The sequence below is a fragment of the Scyliorhinus torazame genome, chromosome 13, assembly GCF_047496885.1.
Source record: "Scyliorhinus torazame isolate Kashiwa2021f chromosome 13, sScyTor2.1, whole genome shotgun sequence".
Taxonomy (NCBI): domain Eukaryota; kingdom Metazoa; phylum Chordata; class Chondrichthyes; order Carcharhiniformes; family Scyliorhinidae; genus Scyliorhinus; species Scyliorhinus torazame.
Genome location: NC_092719.1, coordinates 116,163,784 through 116,182,404, shown reverse-complemented (window position 1 = coordinate 116,182,404; position 18,621 = coordinate 116,163,784). Strand labels below are relative to the sequence as shown.

The following is an 18,621-nucleotide window of genomic DNA, read 5'->3' as shown; positions in this document are numbered from 1 at the left end:
AAGGCAAGATTCTCTGGTCTCATCTGTGGCTGCTCCGCTGCAAGTGAAAACAGAGGATTTGGCGTTCCAGCCAGAAGTCCATTCACATTCAGCAGCACAGGAGAATCCCAGCCACAAACGAGGGCGGAGGTTTTTGGCACTTATTTCTTGAATGGTCCAAAGTGTTTTTAGAAAGGGCAAGTTGACCTATAACAGATCTTTTGTAATAAACACATTTACAGATTGTATTTATCATAATTTTGTCCTTCCAATCTCTAATAAATTGCAACTAAAAACATATTAGCTACAGGCCATATTGAAATTGTGGGAAAAATTAAGGTATACTTAGCAAACTGCTGTGCAATATATCATGAACCACACAGCCTGTTAATGTGCTGCAGATAATTCAGAGTCAGCTACTTTAGATTGGGGATATTATCCAGGACTTGCTGCATTTATACAAGGACTACGTCAGTATATGAGAAGTCTTGAGTAGTGATGAACATTGTGCAATCATCAGCGAACACCTTCAACTCTAACCTTATGACCGAGGGAAGGTCATTGATGAAGTAGCTGAAGATAGTTTGGCCTAAGAGACTACTCTGAGGAACTCCCATGGTGATGTCCTGGGACTGACATGATGGATTTCCCACAACCAGAATAATCTTCCTTTGTGCTAGGTTTGACTCCAACCAATGGAGAGTTGTCCTCCTTATCCTCATTGACTGCAGTTTTGCTCAGGTCCAATGCTGCCTTGATGTCAAGGGCAGTCAATCCCCTGTCACTTCATGTTCGGCTCTTCTGTCCATGTTGGGACGAAGGCTGTAATGAGATCAGGAGCTGAGTGACCCTAGCAGAACACAAACTGAGCTACTTGACAGCGTTGTCGAGGACATCTTCCACCACTTTGCTAACCATTGAGAGTGAACAGATGGGGTGGTAATTGACGGAGTTGGATTTGTCCTGCTTATTGTAGACACAATATCCGACAATTTGCCACATTGTCGTGTTGAGGCCAGTATTGTAGCTGTACTAGAACAATGTGGCTAGGTGCGTAGCAAGTTCTGGAGCACAGGTCTTCAGTACTCTTGGAAGAATGTTGTTAGGGCCCCTTTCTTGATGTCATTTGGAGTGAATCAAATGCTATCTGTAATGCTGGGGGTGTCAGAGGAGGCAAAGATGGATGATCCACTCAGCATTTCTGGCTGAAGATGGTTGCAAATGCTTCAGATTTGTCTTTTGCAGTGATGATCCATCTCGGTCTCCTCCAGAAGTCCCCAGCATCACAGATGTCAGTCTTCAGCCAATACGATTCACTCCATGTGATATCAAGAAATGGCTGAAGGCATTGGATACTGCAAAGGTTATGGGCCCTGACAATATTTCCACAATAGTACTGAAGACTTGTGCTCCAGAACTTGCCGCACCCCTAGCCAAGCTGTTCCGGTACAGCTACAACACTGGCATCTACCCGATGTGGAAAAATGACCAGGCGTGTCCTGTACACAAGAAACAGGACAAATCCAACCCAAACAATTACCGCCCTTCAGTCTACTCTCCATCATCAGCAAAGTGATGGAAGAAGTCATCAACAGTGCTATCGAGCAGCACTTACTCAGCAATAGCCTGCTCACAGACGCTCAGTTTGGGTTCTGCCAGGGTCACTCAGTTCCTTACCTCATTACAGTCTTGGTTCAAACATGGACAAAAGAGCTGAATGCCAGAGGTGAAGTGAGAGTGACTTCCCTTGACATCAAGGCAGCATTTGACCGAGTATGGCATCAAGGAGCCTTAGCTAAACTGGAGTCATTGGGAATCAGGGGGAAAGCACTCCACTGGTTGAAGTCACACCTGGCACAAAGGAAGATGGGTGTGGTGGTTGGAGGCCAATCATCTCAGCTCCAGGACATCATTGCAGGAGTTCCTCAGGGTAGTGTCCGGACTCAACCATCTTCATCTGCTTCATAAATGACCTCCCTTTCATCATAAGGTTATAAGGAGGGATCTTCGCAGATGACTGCACAATGTTCAGCACCATTCGCGACTCCTCAGATAATGAAGCAGTCTATGTCCAAATGCAGCAAGACCTGGACAATATCCGGGCTTGGGCTGACAAGTGGCAATTTACATTCGCGCCGCACAAGTGCCAGGCAACGACCATCTCTTACAAGAGAGGATCTAACTATCGCCCATGACATTCAATGGCATTAACATCGCTGAATCTTCCAAAATTAACATCCTGGGGGTTACCACTGAAGGATTCGGGATTTAGGTTTTGTAAATTTTGCTAAAGCAGCACACATGAAAAAAAGATTCTATTTATTCACAATATTACACTCTCCACTTCCCAAAGGGCCTCCTCTCCGACCTGCTCCCAGGCTGGGGTTTTTATAATAGAGAGCTCAGCTTTCGGTTGAAGGAAAAACCCCACCCCCTCGTTACCGGGGGAACTCATATTCAGAGGAGGTCACCTGGAATCTAATTGTCCTTATCTTGTGACTTCCCTGAGGGTTATAAAAGGTTTCCTCCATTTTGGACTGGTCAGGACAGAACAGAGTGAGGTTCTGTTAATTCGGCAGGACTCCATCTTGGACAACATATAACCTAAGGAGATTGGCCCCTTATCTGCTATGCTCACTCCCAAAAATAACTCAAGGCCATCTGACATTAATTCTTACTTTGTTAACATTTGTCCCATTCGCCTCCATAAATAACTCATAGGCAACGAACGGAGGCCTCCACTTGCAATAACAGAAATCACTCTGCCTGCATGAACATACTCCCTCCCCCAAGAGATTGGAGCTAAAAAGGCTTCCTGTAATACCAAATGCTGATTGTGATAATCATTGATTTAAGGCAGAACCACAGGTGTCCATTATATGTTAGTCTACTCCATAAGTGACAAGAAGCAATTACTTTAACCTTGTATTTGAACAAACTTTGTAACAGTATAGCACAATTCTTTACATCATTATTATTAAACATCATGTATTAACCAATATTTCATCAGCTGTTAAGGATACCCAGGGTAATTCCCTCCTAACTGTACACCACCTCTGGTGGGTTTCACCTGTTGGTTGGACAGGCACAAGCCCCCAGATGTTAGAAAGGAGAACTTTGTAGGGTCGACAAGGATGGATGTGCTGTTATTGTTTCCGATACCTAGGTTGATGCTGGGTGGTCTGCCCTGTTTCATTCCTTTCAGGCTTTGTAGTTTTGTAGTGATACAACCGAGTGGCTTTCAAAGAGAATTTAAGAGTCAACCACATTTCTGTGGGTCTGGAATCATGTATCATCCGGATCAGGTATGGGCGGCAGATTTAGATTCCCTAAAGGACATTATAATCTTTTTATAATCTTTATTGTCACAAGTAGGCTTACATTAACACTGCAATGAAGTTACTGTGAAAAGCCCCTAGTCGCCACACTCCGGCACCTGTTCAGGTACACTGAGGGAGAATTCAGAATGTCCAAATTACCTAATAACACGTCTTTCGGAACTTATGGGAGGAAACTGGAGCACCCAGAGGAAACCCACGTGCAGAATCTGCACAGACCCAAGCCTGGAATCGAACCTGGGACCCTGGCGTTGTGAAGCCATAGTGCTAACCAAATCAGATGGGTTTTTACAACAGTGGACAAAGGTTTCAGAGTCACTTTATTGAGCCAAGCTTTATATTCCAGAGTTATTGAGTTTATATTCTACCAGCTGCCGTGATTGGAATTGAACTTGTGTTCCCAGCACCTGAGCCTCTGGATTGCTAGTGCACTTACATTACCACTACACCAATGATTCCCCCCATTGCTAACCCTAACGGTGTGTGACCTTGGTAAAAGAGTCCATGGCAGGAAGTGATATCCATTAGTTCTCTTGACTAAAACGTTGAGAGAATGTTCTCCCTTAGTTTGCAGGAATGTGTGAGATAGCAGCCTTTGGGAGAAATTCGATTATCTTTTGCCACTTAAATTGTCAAGAGTCTCTATCTTAAAATGGTGTGATGAATATCACGTTCGCCGCAGAATTCGGTTTAAAATAAGGCATTAATACAAACAGCTTTTTAATTCAATGTGGAATAAAACCACTTCAGCTAAAGGTCAGGTAGAGGTTACCACCTGATAGTAGAAACTCGAAGCTGGTTTCAAAGGCTCATTACTACAAACAAATACAAAGGCTATTCCATTACAGACTATAAAATTATTTGGGTTACTCCCTGCACCTATAAGTATTCCAAACATAAGGACAGGGAATTCTCCAGATAAATAGATACACAACTCTTTCCCTAACTCTACCTCTTGACACTTAGAATAACACCCTCACAAAAGTGTCTGTTTTGGTATCTAAAGAACATGACAACACTGAAAAAGGACAGGCCTCTATGCGGGCCCTCCCTTGCCAATATATCTTATGACACCTGACATTTATAGACCCTATGACCATTAAAAGATGTATTAATGATAATACATTCAATTAGCCATTTGGCAATAGGTAATTAACCAACAATAAGTGACAGGATGACAGATGCCGTCCTTGACCGATAAGAGAATTTTATGTATATAAAGAAGAGGCATTATAGCAGAAAGTTACAACACATTCCTGCTGACCCCCTCTTCGGGGTGAGAGTCAGTTCTGTCCTTAAAAGCTTGTCTTGTCAAACAAAACCACAGGTGTTGCAAGTATGGTTTTGTTTAACTTCTTAGAAATGTATTAAGAAATTGATGAGATACTTTAGGATTTTCCATGTTTCAGATATCTCATTCTATTGACAGAAGTTAGTGTGTTAGCAGGTAACATAGGACTGCTAACGATTTTATATTATTAACAGATAACTAAAGACTGTTAATCAATTTATATTTTAACTCTGCAATTCTGTATGTATCTATCGGGAGTATTTTGTATAATAAAAATACTTTGATTAAAATTGTACTGTGTAGATTCACTCTCAAAGTCTAAACTCCTGGACACTCATTTAGGAAGTCTTAAATGACTAAGGACCCACGACGATAGAGGTAAAGATTTAGTTATGAGTGACATATCTGAACTTTTCCCATAAAAAGTAACTGAGATTCTGTTTAACTGTCTGAGACCCGGAAAAGTATACTCCCTTTGTGAGATCTATTCTGAGTCTCAGCAGAGAAACAGATTTCCCTCTTTTGTGGGTTAACCTAGAGCATAAGTTATTGATAAAGTATTATCAGGTCCGGAATAACCTAAATCCTTAACAATGGCTTAAATTTCCATGTCCACAAGTTCCATGTTACCCATGTTTTGTCCCAAAGACAAGTTTAAAATATTTTCAGGATGGCTATCTTAAAAGTGATGCTCGGCACTGATACTTACATCCTTGTCGTGGTCACACTCATACATTTTAATGTCTTCTATTGTAAACGTCAACCAGACTGGAGATGGCTGCCGCAGGATCAGGCGCACTGTCATTACATCATCTGGTTCAAACAGCATCTATGGTTAAAGCCCAATATGCATAGTCAGTCAACTGAACAACATGTTTACAAATGCCAGACACGATCCCACTGTTTTACTGCAGAATAATAATTCTGGTCACCGGCTGACAACACAAGCAGTGCATTATGACAAATGTAGGAACTTCAGATCAATTGTATTATATGTATTTGGTGCAGTAAGGGTTAAAAGCCTGGATTAGTACGTGTGTGACTGCTGCAAGTATGCATTTTAAAAATGGTTTACAAGACCAACAGACACTTCGGCTACAGAGGTGCAATTAACACATTGTAAAAACGTAAACATCATTCATTCCAACCATGTACATAATTTACTACAAGTAGGGCGAATGGAATTTGGTTTATAAAGGTTCCCTGTGGAGTAGATAATTAGAGACATTGGGCTGGATTCTCCGTCGTCGTGATCCTCCGTTTTGCTGGCAGTGCACTCACGCCTGCGGATTTCCCAAGAGAGTGGGGGTGCCCACAATGGGAAACCCCTTTGGCCGGCTGCTGGGACGGAGGATCCAGCTGCCTGTGGGGATGCGCCGCACCAGAATGCGGGTGCAGTGGGTCGGAGAATCCCGTACAGTGTGTTCAGTTTTAGAAGACAATGTAGTTAATTGGAGGAACTGGGGCCTGAAGCAGTCAGGTTTGAGTTTTCCGATTTGAAATTCAGTTAGAAATTTTACTGTGAAGGGCAGCACGGTGGTTAGCACTGCTGCCTCATGGTTCAATCCCGTCTCCGGATCACTGTCCGTGTGGAGTTTGCACGTTCTCCCTCTGTCTGCATCGGTCTCACCCCCTGTAGCCATCTGGGATGGCCACGTCCCGATTACAAAATGGACACCCGCAAAGAATGCAGGGAAAATTGGACAATGCTAAGAGACAAGCAGGTGCAAGCTCTGTCTGTTGATTAGAACCTTAAAACGCTCAGACAGGACAGAAACTACCAAACAATCTAATGAGCCATCTCCGGGGACAAAAGGGAAACATTTATATAGACAATGTTGGGACAGACTCCCTGGCGCCAGAAGAAGCTAAGACAAAGCAGACTGACAGTCACCAGGACACGCCCCCATTGGAGGAAAATCGATACAGCTGATTGAGAAAGACCCAATTAGGTGAGGCCAAGTTCAAGGCCTGCCCAAAAGAGCGCGAAGCCCTTTTCAGGATAAAAGGTATCCCCAAGGGAGAACCACCCTCCTTTGGCTTTGGCTCTCACCGAAGAGAGAGACCTGCCTAGCAATTGCATCAGACCAAGTAAGTCCCAAGTCAACGCACGCTACAAGATAGACGCTCCTAGTTGCTACCCTGTAAACAGCTCAACCCAGCAGCCTCTGAACCGAGCAACGGCCATTGTTCCTCTGACTGAGTGGGCGCCCGAAGCTACGTATAGGCTTTAGTAATAGTGGTAGTTTAGTTTGTAGAGTTTATGCATGAGTAGATTTGACTGTGTGTAAATAAATGAGCATTGCTTTTGAACTTACTAACTGGTGTATCGAGTCATTGATCAGTATTCGGTTCTGAACCTTGTGGCGGTGTCGAAAGATATCTGGCGACTCTTGAGCAAACGTGATTAAATAGAGCCAAATTAAGAACCAACCAAAAGTTAGCAACATTTACTGGTGACATATGACGGGCCTCGATTTAGAAGTGGCCTAACCACTCCGAGGGAACCCAAAATTTGAATTGAGAATCCAATTGGGAACAGAAAGAAAAACCACAAGCGTCAAAACAGTATTGATCAAGCCTCTGAAATTCGGAAGTGTGTTAATGCATGCGTACTAACAGCAATATAAGGTAAACACGAGAGATTTTGTTGCGTAAAACTGTCGGGAGTTTTGTAGGCCGGAAATTTGCGTAAGTCGTACCCGTGTTTACATCACCGCTTTATCACCCCCTGTTCCAAATTCAGTAGAGATCCTAGTAGAGAAAATGGCAATGAAGGCAATGGAACGCCTTATGAACCCCAGGAGTTCGAGGTCGCAGCGACCAGCAGTAGAGTAGGACAGTGTCCCGTTTGGGAAGAAGAGATCAGGAAATATCTCAAAGGGAAAGGATGGCCCCTTTGGAGTGAATTCTGTGACAATGAGGAAACAGTACCCGGGAGTATAGGGCATACTTGGTGGGAGAACCTGACAAGAGATCCATAGGAAAAGCTTAGGGAAAGCTCGCAAGCCGATGGCAATAGTGTCCTGTTTGGCACAATTGCGAGGTACAGAGGAGGTCTTTAGGACGCTCCGTTGATATAGAGGAGAGAGACAGAACCAGTGAGGTAGACGTGAGTGAGGTAGAGAAAGAGAATCGAGATCTGAAAGAACAGTTAGCAGCGAGGGACAGAGAGGTGGATGATGCCAAGTGGACACATCAGTCTTGTCTCGCGCATTTGAACAGTTTTCAGACACAATACGATAAGGCCTACCATGACACGCAACGTGCGGTCTTGGTAAGACAAGAAACAGAACAGCAAGTTGAGAAATTGCAGAAACAGTGCAACGCTGTAAAAGCAGCCCTGTGGCAGTTTGACTGGCTTTGTGAACATTACAGGTCCCGACCCTAAACCCCAGAAGCAGAACGGATTTCCCCAGGAAGCAGAGGGAGAAATCTCCAAAGTAATAGAGTTTGTTGGATTAAGGCGTACTCAGATCAGTAGCCTCCACAAACAACGCACCGATTTGGCCCGTCAGGAAACCAGATGGATCATGGCGACTGACCATTGATTACCTGGAACTGAACAAAGTAACCCCAGCAGCAGCCCCCACCTTCGCCATGAGTTCCGAGACCATGCTCAAACAGGGACTCCAGACAAAATTTTTTTTGGTTTTGGACATTAGTAATGGCTTCTGGTCCATTCCATTGGCTAAAGCGTGCCAGTACAAATTCACCTTTACATTCCAAGGGCAACAGTACACGTGGACATGCCTTCCACAACTCCCCCTCCATTTTCCACCGACAGCTGGCAAATGGTTTAGCAAAATTTTCCCGACCCGGTTGTCTGGTCCAGTACGTAGACGACTTGTTACTACAGACAGACACAAAGGGAGAGCACATTTTGCTTCTCACCGAACTCCTAGCACCCCTAAAAGAAATTGGTTGTAAGAAGGCCCAGATTCAGAAAGAAAAAGTGATTTACTTGGGAACAGTGATCACTCATGGTAAGCGCGAGATCAAGCACAAGAGAATTGACTCGATCATCAAATTGCCCCTTCCCCACAATGTCTTAGCCCTCCGGTCATTTTTAGGACTGGTTAGTTACTTCCGAAACCATATTGACGGTTTTGCCACTAAAGCAGCGCCCCTTTCCGAACTTCTCAAGAAGCAGGCACCTTGGGAATGGCTTCCACAGCATACAGATGCCGTGGATGCTTTAAAAAGAGCACTCAGCACAGACCACGCACTACAGGTCCCAGATCCACATTCCCCATACGCTATTGAGGTAGCAAGCACCGACCGAACCCTTTCGGCCGTGTTCCTCCAGGAACGCCACGACCAGTTATCACTTATGTTATAACACGCCTGTCGTGTTATATATAACACGCCTCATGCATGTTAGACCCCGTAGAGCAAGGATTTTCTACCTGTGAAAGGCACCTGCTCGCAGTTTTTTGGGCAGTGCAATACTTCGCCTACATTACAGGACTCAACCCCATCACCATCCTCACAGAACACACACCGACACAGCTATTGTTTGACGGCCGACTTAAAGATGGCACAGTCAGCCAAATCCGCGCAGCCCGTTGGACCCTTCTTTTGCAGGGACGGGACATCATGGTAAAGAGAACCAAAACCCACACATTCCTTTCCGATAATTTGCAGTATGCAGGCACCCCTCACGAATGTGAGATCATCACCACAAAACACAACAGAGGCCCATTTATTCCCAAAACACCCCCCAGGAAAACAGGTAGTACACCCCAGAGACCCCAGCCCACAGACACGTGCGCGCCCCTGAAGATATATGTGGATGGCTCCTCCACAGTGTTAAATGGAGAATTACCGGTTGCGGTATATATGTAGAGGACGCGCAGGGATACGCCCTAGATGAAATTTCCTTGAAGTTGCCAGGACACTTCGGCTCGCAGGCAGCAGAGCTGGCAGCAATTGCATATATTGTAGACCACCCAGACTCGTTCCCGACCCCAGCAGACATCTATTCAGACAGCTTGTATGTCTGTAATAGTTTGACAGAGTTCCTACCACTCTGGGAAACAAGAGGATTTGTTTCCGCGGACGGTAAACCCCTACCCTCAGCCCCATTACTCCGCCATATCTTAGAGACAGCGAAGGATAGGAAATACGGTATAATTAAGGCTCGCAGTCATCACCGTTCTTCCCCCCCCGGTAACGTTAAAGCAGACGCCCGAGCGAAGGCAGGCTCCAGGCAGCGAAAGCCCAGAAAGAGGACGAGAAACTCAGGGAAGTTTTAAAGGGAACCTTCCCAGCCCCGTACGACAAGTTTAAAAACGCAATCACCACACACGACGGTGTGATCTTAAAGGATGGCCTTTACATAGTTCCCAGCCAGGACAGGAACCAGATCATTTGTCAATTCCATGACAATCATGGACACCAAGGAATTGAACTCACCCTAGCCCACCTCAGACCGCTTTGCTGGTGGCCTGATTTAAAAATCGATGTCACACACTACGCAGAGAATTGTTTAATCTGTGCCCAGAACAATCCGGACAGATATGCTAAAAAGGCTCAACTTAGCCATACCCGCCCCGTTAATGGACCCTGGACAAATCTCCAGATAGATTATATAGGACCCCTACCCCCGGGCGGAAAAGGTTACAAGAATGTGTTGGTGGTCATAGACACCTTCACAAAATGGGTGGAAGCATTTCCATCACAAACTAATACGGCCAAGACGACAGCTAAAATATTAACACACATCTTTACAAGATGGGGCCTCCCACGCAGTATAGAGTCCGACCAAGGCTCCCATTTCACCGGACGTGTAATGAAAAACGTCCTCACGATTTTTGGAATTAGACAAAAGTTCCATATCGCATACCACCCCCAGTCAAGTGGTATTGTAGAACGAATGAATAGGACATTGAAAGCCACCCTCAGGAAAATGGTACAGCAGAATAATAGCACCTGGGATTCAGTACTCCCATTTGCTTTGATGTTTTTAAGAAACACGGTATCTACATCCACAGGATACACCCCCCACATCCTCATGACCGGACGCCCCATGAAAGGTACTGAGTACTTATTGGCCAGCCCCGCAGTTACACCCCTCACGCATGAAAATGTGGTTACACAACTAGTACAGAACATAAAGGCAGCCCAACTCGCCGCAGCAGTGAGCCTTGGAACCAGGAAGAAACAGAGCAAGGCCTGTTTCGACAAAACAGTACACGCCACTGAGTTTACAGTAGGGCAACAAGTTATGCTTTCTTTCCCTTAACAACCCCAGTTCAGTCCTCTCCCCCAAATTTTCCGGACCGTACTCCATTTCGGACAAAGTCAGCCCCTCAGTATACAAAATAACCTATCCCAATGGTAAGTCTGCATGGTTTCATATAAACCAGCTCAAGGCTTACGGCTCACAGAATAACCACACACACATCCTGCTCGCAGCAGCAGACGAGCACGCCCCGCCCACAGATGACGTATTCCTACCCTCCCCCAACCACCCCAGCCTGTCCTCAGACACAACTTCAACTCCGCCCCCAGAGGCACGACTCCGCCTCTCCCATCCCTCAACCAGCAGCGACAGTGATAGCGATCACGATGACGACAGCCACAGCACACCAGGTTACGACTACACCCCAGCACCAGGCCCCACTCCCAGCGAATCTGAGCACGATTCTACTGACCCATTCAAGATCACTCATATCAAAGCCCCTGACCCAGACCCACCGCCCGACAATTACGGATTGAAGCATAGTAGCTCCAACCTCGACATACGATTCTGGCACCGAGACAATTTGCTCAGGCTCATCTGGAATGATGAGATGGACCCCAATTTGCCCCAAGCAGCTTTAGCACGGTTACTATAGACAAGAGTTTGGCAGCCGGGAGAAGATGATGACTTAAGAGTCTGACTCCCATCAAACAAATCCCTTTGCGACACTGTTCGCTATTGAGCAGTGAGGTGTCCAGATGATGGAGAAAAAAGGAACAGATGGAGAGATACGGTGTCCTTTCTGATGAAATCTGCACCATGTTTGTTGAATGTTTGTTCGTTAATGTTATCGTTAAGTGTTGTGTGTAAACTCGGAAAGTTTTCACGGCCCCACGTCACCACCCCCTTTGACGCCCAATGGCTGTTAGAGGAACTAGTTTGTCCCCAGAAACTTGTTAATGGAACAAGTTTGTCCCAGACAATAGTTCAGAGGAACTAGTCTGTCGACAGAACCCGACTCATAGTTGCTCTCCTAATTCGAGAGGCAGCCTCCCCACGACGACCACATTCTTACCCGTTCTTGCTGGTTGCTCAGGCAGTGGAGAAACGGCATTGGTCCCCGCCCTGCCTGAGGACCCCCTCTGGTCAGCTACGCTCGGGTAGAGCACATACGGCATTGATCACCATCCTATCCGGGGATTCCACCCATTTCTCACCCGCTGCGGCCCATACACCCCATTTTGGCTCGTTACGTTTGAAATTCTTCTGTTTGGTTTTGGCAACCCTTAGGTTGCTTCCCTATGCTATTTACATCCTCAAACACTGGGATGGTAAATCACAAAGGCTGTGAGGCGGCTTGCAGTACGGCAGTATTTTTCTTAGATGTCTTGTCGAAATATTCGGTTTAAAAAAAAATGAGGGAGTCACAGGTGGTGACCAATTATAAAGGGAAATTGGCAATAAAGGACAGACAGACAGACATACGAGATCTTAAGCAAGATAATAACATAAATTATGTTTGTGTTCACAGACCTCCAGAAACCCCAGAGGAAGACAAAGAAGAAGTCTGACAAAGATGAAGACAGCCTCCGTGTTCACATGGATCTTAGCGGGATCCTTTCAATTGCCCATTAAACAATGCTTACCAATACAATGAAACAATAAATCCTAACTGCTATCTTTATCTCCATTCAAGCAAAACCTATCTCAGGTCAAAATCCACTTTTAAATAGTTAGCAAACCCAGGAATAATTGAAAAAATATCTTGGATATGGTGCTTTGAGAAAGAGATATCCTTTCAGAACCAGCTTGCAGATTTGTGCCTGTCTCAAACTATTGTTTAACCCACCAGCCTTTGAGAGACTGTTCCTGTCCTGTTCACAGGCAAATCCTTAACTCACTGTTTTGAGAGAAACTGCTCGTATTCACAGACAGATCCAAACTCATTATTTTGAGCGCAGTTGCTAGTCTGTCCACAGTAAAATAATTAGTTTTTCATAAATTTAGAGTACCCAATTATTTCTTTACAATTAAGCGGCAATTTAGCGTGGCCAATCCACCTAGCCTGCACATCTTTGGGTTGTGGGGTGTTGCTAACTTTTGGTTGGTTCATAATTTGGCTCTATTTAATCACGTTTTCTCAAGAGTTGCCAGGTATCTTTCGACACCGCCACAAGGTTCAGAACCGAATACTGATCAATGACTTGATACACCAGTTAGTAAGTTCAAAAGCAATGCTCATTTATTTACACACAGTCAAATCTACTCATGCATAAACTCTACAAACTAAACTACCACTATTACTAAAGCCTATAGTTAGCTTCGGACGCCCACTCAGTCATACATAACATAAGATAAGAACTAGGAGCAGGAGTAGGCCATCTGGCCCCTTGAGCCTGCTCCGCCATTCAATGAGATCATGGCTGATCTTTTGTGGACTCAGCTCCACTTTCCGGCCCGAACACCATAACCCTTAATCCCTTTATTCTTCAAAAAACTATCTATCTTTATCTTAAAAACATTTAATGAAGGAGCCCCTACTGCTTCACTGGGCAAGGAATTCCATAGATTCACAACCCTTTGGGTGAAGAAGTTCCTCCTAAACTCAGTCCTAAATCTACTTCCCCTTATTTCGAGGCTATGCCCCCTAGTTCTGCTTTCACCCGCCAGTGGAAACAACCTGCCCGCATCTATCCTATCGATTCCCTTCATAATCTTATATGTTTCTATAAGATCCCCCCTCATCCTTCTAAATTCCAACGAGTACAGTCCCAGTCTACTCAACCTCTCCTCGTAATCCAACCCCTTCAGCTCTGGGAACAATGGCCGTTGCTCGGTTCTGAGGCTGCTGGGTTCAGCTGTTTACAGGGTAGCAACTAGGAGCGTCTATCTCATAGCGTGCGTTGAGTTGGGACTTACTTGGTCTGATGCAGCTGCTGGGCAGGTATCTCTCTTCGGTGAGAGCCAAAGCCAAAGGAGGAAGATTCTACCTTGGGTGATACCTTTTATACGGAAAAGGGCTTCGCAGTCTTTTGGGATGGCCTTGAACTTGGCCTCACCTAATTGGGTCTTTCTCAATCAGTTGTATCGATTTTCCTCCAATAGAGAGGTGGTTCCCTGATCGCTGGGCGTGTCCTGGTGACTGTCAGTCTGCTTTGTCTTAGCTTCTTCTGGCGCCGGGGAGTCTGTCCTAACATTGTGTACCTAAATGTTTCCCTTTTGTCCCTGGAGATGGCTCATTAGTATGTAAATCATTTGGTAGTTTCTGTCCTGTCTGAGCGTTTAAGGTTCTAATCAACAGACAGAGCTTGCACTTGGTTGTTTCTTAGCAAAGTCCAATTTTCCCTGCATTCTTTGCGTGTGTACATTTTGTAATCGGGACGTGTGATCCTCAACACGAAGCGTGAAGGATCACATTACTATGGCGTCTTCATCCTCTGATCCCCGGGGCACCCATGCTTAGGCTCTACACTGTCCTATCCTATGCAACACAATTTTACCTAAACCATTTTAAATACATTCATTATCAAAAAATTCTACGGGGCGCCATGACATTAATACATGCATTACAGTAAAATTAAAAAAACTGGTACCTCTAACTATTCTCAATAAGCTATCCTCATTCAAACAATCCAAAAATACAAACAACCCAAAAATAATCTATACATCTTAAATTGTACAAAATAGCAGCACACAAATTTCTCTGGCCTGGCAGTCAGACACAGGGGTTTACATCTCTTTATTCCATAGAATACATTAAACAAAATGGATGTTCTTTAATCCGTCCCATTGGGTTCGGGGGTCTGGTGAAATCCGAAAATGGGAGGCCTAAATCTGTATACCGGGGTGCGAGAGCGGTATGCTCTGTTTCGCCATTTCCTGACTCTAAACGTTTGCACGACACTGCAAAGTATCGCCCTTTTCACCCAGACTTTGGGGAGAATTTTATATGATTGATTGTTGGAAAAGTTATGGAACCAAAGGATGTCGAAATACCAGAAAAAGTATTCGGGAAGAAAGGGTGCGAGCGATAGTCTGCTGGTGAGCTCGGTGGAGAGTTCAGTGGGAGGAAAGATGGCGGGAGCAGCTCACTGGGTGGATAAGGTGGCCGAAGTGATGGCGGGAGAGTTTGAGCACCTGTTTTCCAAGCACTTTGACAGACATTGAAAGGAGATAATGGCCTCGCTCAAGGAGTGGGCAGATGAGATTGTTAAACCCAGTAAAGGAGACTTTGGCAAAGACGTTGACGGAGGTGTGGGAGCAAGGAGAGGTGTTGAAGAGGGTGGAGGAGGCATTGTTGCAGCGCAGGGACCAGTTCACCTCAATGGGTGAGGAGTTGTGAAGAGTAACAAAGGGCTGAGAGCCAAAGTGGAGAACGGGTCTCGAAGGTAGAATCTGAGGATCGTGAGATTGCCCGAGGGGAGGCCGGCGGAGTATTTTGCGGAGATGTTCGCCAAGTTGTTGGGGCAGGAAGAGGACCCCTCCCTCTATGAGCTGGACAGGGCTCACTGGCCGCTCCAGCCAAAACCAAAGGCGAATGAACCGCCAAGGGTTGTGATAGTCTGCTTTCATAGCTACCAGGTTCTTATTATTATTATTAATAAGAAAAAGATGTTGAGATGAACAAAGCTGAATCGCGAGCGAGGCGGGAAGGAGGGGTGCAGTACGAATAGGGGGAGAAGGCAAGTCGAATGTTAGCGCATTAGCTATGAAGGCAGGCCGCGTCAAGGGAAATATTGAAGATACGGATTGGGGCAGGAAATGTGGTGTCGGAGTCGGGGAAGATAAACGAGGCATTTAGGGATTATTATAAGGAGCTGTACAGGGCTGACACAGTGAGGTTGAAGAGGGGGACATGCGATGGTTTTTAGACAAACTGGAGTTTCCACAGTAGGAGGAAGAGAAGAGACAGGTGCTAGAGGAGCCCCTGGGGCTGAGGGAGGTTTTGGACAGTATAAGGGGTATGCAGTCGGGAAGGTCTGGGGCCCGATGGTTACCCGGCGGAATTTTTAAGGAGTTCGCGATGGACCTGGTGCCACATCTCTTGGGGACATTTAATGAGGCGTTCGAACAGGGGGAGCTACCGGAGACGATGATGCAGGCAACGATCACATTAATGCCAAAGAAGGGGAATAACCCGTTGGAATGTGGGTCGCATAAGCCCATATTGCTGCTAAATACGGGTGTGAACGTGCTGGCGAAGTTGGTGGTTGGAAGGCTGGAAGGATGCGTCCCGGAGGACCAGATAGGTTTCGTAAAGGGCAGGCAGCTTTCCAGTAATATAAGGAGGCTGTTAAATGTGGTCATGACCTCGTCAAGAGCTGAGGTACCGGAGATAGTGGTGTTCATGAACGCAGGGAAGGCATTTAACCGGGTGAAGTGGCGGTACCCGTTTGAGGTCCTGAGAAGGTTCGGGTTTGGGCCGAAGTTTGTGGCCTGTTATACGTGGCACCGAAGACTAGTGTGCGGACCAATGACATGGGCTCACAAAACTTTGAACTGCACAGAAGAACAAGGCAAGGGTGCCCGCTGTCACCACTGTTGTTTGCGCTAGCGATAGAGCCTCTGGCAATGGCTTTTAGATTACGAGGGGATGTCGCTATACACGGACGATCTACTATTGTATGTACCGGACCCGTTGGAGTGGATGGAGAGGATCATGGGCCTGTTGGGGAAGTTTGGGGCGTTCTCGGGATATAAACTAAATGTAGGGAAAAGTGAAGTGTTCCCGGTGAACGAGCTGGATCAACGAGCCAACCTAGGGGAGTTGCCATTCAAGGTGGCTAGAGAAACGTTTAGATACCTGGGGATTCAGGTGGCGAGGGAATGGGCGATGCTACATAAATGGAATCTGACAAAGCTGGTGGAGGAGGTTAGGGAGGATCTGAAGAGGTGGGACAGATTGCACCTGACTCTGGCAGAGAGGGTCCAGGTGGTGAAGATGAACATTCTGCCGGGGTTCGTGTTCATATTCCAGACACATCCGATCTTTTTACCAAAGGCCTTCTTTCAAAAACGGGATATGATTATCTCAGACTCTGTATGGGCAGGGACGGTGCCAAGGGTTAACAGGACCCTATTACAGAGACAGAGGCAAAAGGGAGGGTTGGCGTTGATGCAACCTGCTACACTATTACTGGGCAGCGAACGTGGAGAAGGTGAGGCAGTGGTGGTAAGGAGAGGGGGCATTTCATAGAATTTACAGTGCAGAAGGAGGCCACTCGGCCCATCGAGTCTGCACCAGCTCTTGGAAAGAGCACCCTACCCAAGGTCAACACCTCCATCCTATCCCCATAACCCAGTAACCCCACCCAACACTAAGGGCAATTTTCGACACTAAGGGCAATTTAGCATGGCCAATCCACCTAACCTGCACATCTTTGGACTGTGGGAGGAAACCGGAGCACCCGGAGGAAACCCACGCACACACGGGGAGGATGTACAGACTCCGCACAGACAGTGACCCAAGCCGGAATCGAACCTGGGACCCTGGAGCTGTGAAGCAATTGTGCTATCCACAAGGCTACCGTGCTGCCCTGCAGAATGGGTGAGGATGAAGGAAGAATTGTGTCGGGGTGCAGCCGGAGGGCGATGGTGACGGCGGCTTTGCCAATGGTGGTGCAGTCCACAGTAAAGGTCTGGAACCAGCTGAGGAGGCATTTCAGGATAGAAGGGATGCCAGTGCTGGCGCCGCTGTGCGAAAACCACAGTTTTGAGCCGGGTGGGGTTAGATGGTATGTATAGGAAGTGGAGAGGTGGGGCTGCACAATTCGTACAGTGCAGAAGGAGGCCATTCGGCCCATCGAGTCTGCACCTGCTCTTGGAAAGAGCACCCTACCCAAGGTCCACACCTCCACCCTATTCCCATAACCCAGTAACCGGTGAGGGATCTGAATCTGGAAGAGGGATTTGCCAGTATTGAAGGACTGAAGGAGAGGGTGGAGCTCCTGAGAGGAAGTGAGTTTAGGTACCTGCAGGTAAGGGGACTTTGCGCGGAAGGTTTGGAAAGAGTTCCACATGTTGCCGAGGTACACCCTGCTGGAGCGATTGCTGCTTCCGGATGTGGAAGGGGAGAGCAGGAACGGAGGCATATATGGATGGCTGGGAGAGCAGGGAGGTGAGCAGGTGGTGAAGATTAAGGAGAAGTGGGAGGGGAGATAAACTGGGGAGTATGGAGTGAGGCACTATGAAGGGTAAATGCGACCTTCTCGTGCGCAAGGTGAGCTTGATACATTTCAAGCTGGCATACAGGGTACATATGACTCAGGCAAGAATGAGTGGGCTCTTCCAGGGAGTGGCAGACGAGTGTGAGAAGTGTGGGTGGGGACCAGTGAATCACACACACATGTTCTGGGGCTGCAAATCGTTGGAGAGATTCTGGGCGGGAGTGTTCGCTGTGCTAACAAGGATAGTGGGGGAGGAGGTTGAGCCGGAACCGTTGGTGGTGATATTCGAAGAAGCCGGAGCTGATGGAGGGAAGGATACTGACGTTGTGGCCTTCGCTTCTGATTGCTCGGCGAATAATTCTGTTGGAGTGGCGGTCAGCAAAGCCGTAGGTGTGGCGACCTGGCAGGGGGACCTATATGGCTTTCTTCTGCTGGAAAAGGTCAAGTATGAATTGAGGGGTTCAGCGGTGGCCTTTCGGGAAGTGGGGGATGTTCACAACCATGTTTGAGGAGCTGTTTGTCGCGCACATGCACTGGGGGGGGGGGGGGGGGGGGGAGCGGGGTGAGATGGGGCAGTCTTCTGCCATCATTGGCAGGCCAGGTGCAGACGATTAAGGTGAACGTTTTGCACGCTTTTTATTTTTATTTCAGTCCCTATCA

At 46.6% G+C, this 18,621-nt stretch overlaps 1 protein-coding gene across 3 annotated transcripts in view; it reads right to left on the bottom strand.

Annotated features, from left to right (window-relative positions):
* nicn1 (nicolin 1) overlaps positions 1–18,621 on the bottom strand; it is an 82,398-nt gene that overhangs the window by 31,929 nt on the left and 31,848 nt on the right. For all 3 annotated transcript variants that reach the window (XM_072472082.1, XM_072472084.1, XM_072472083.1), the window contains one exon: positions 5,318–5,437. In XM_072472082.1, the coding sequence (XP_072328183.1) occupies positions 5,318–5,437 (120 nt within the window). The remainder of the gene's footprint in view (positions 1–5,317; positions 5,438–18,621) is intronic.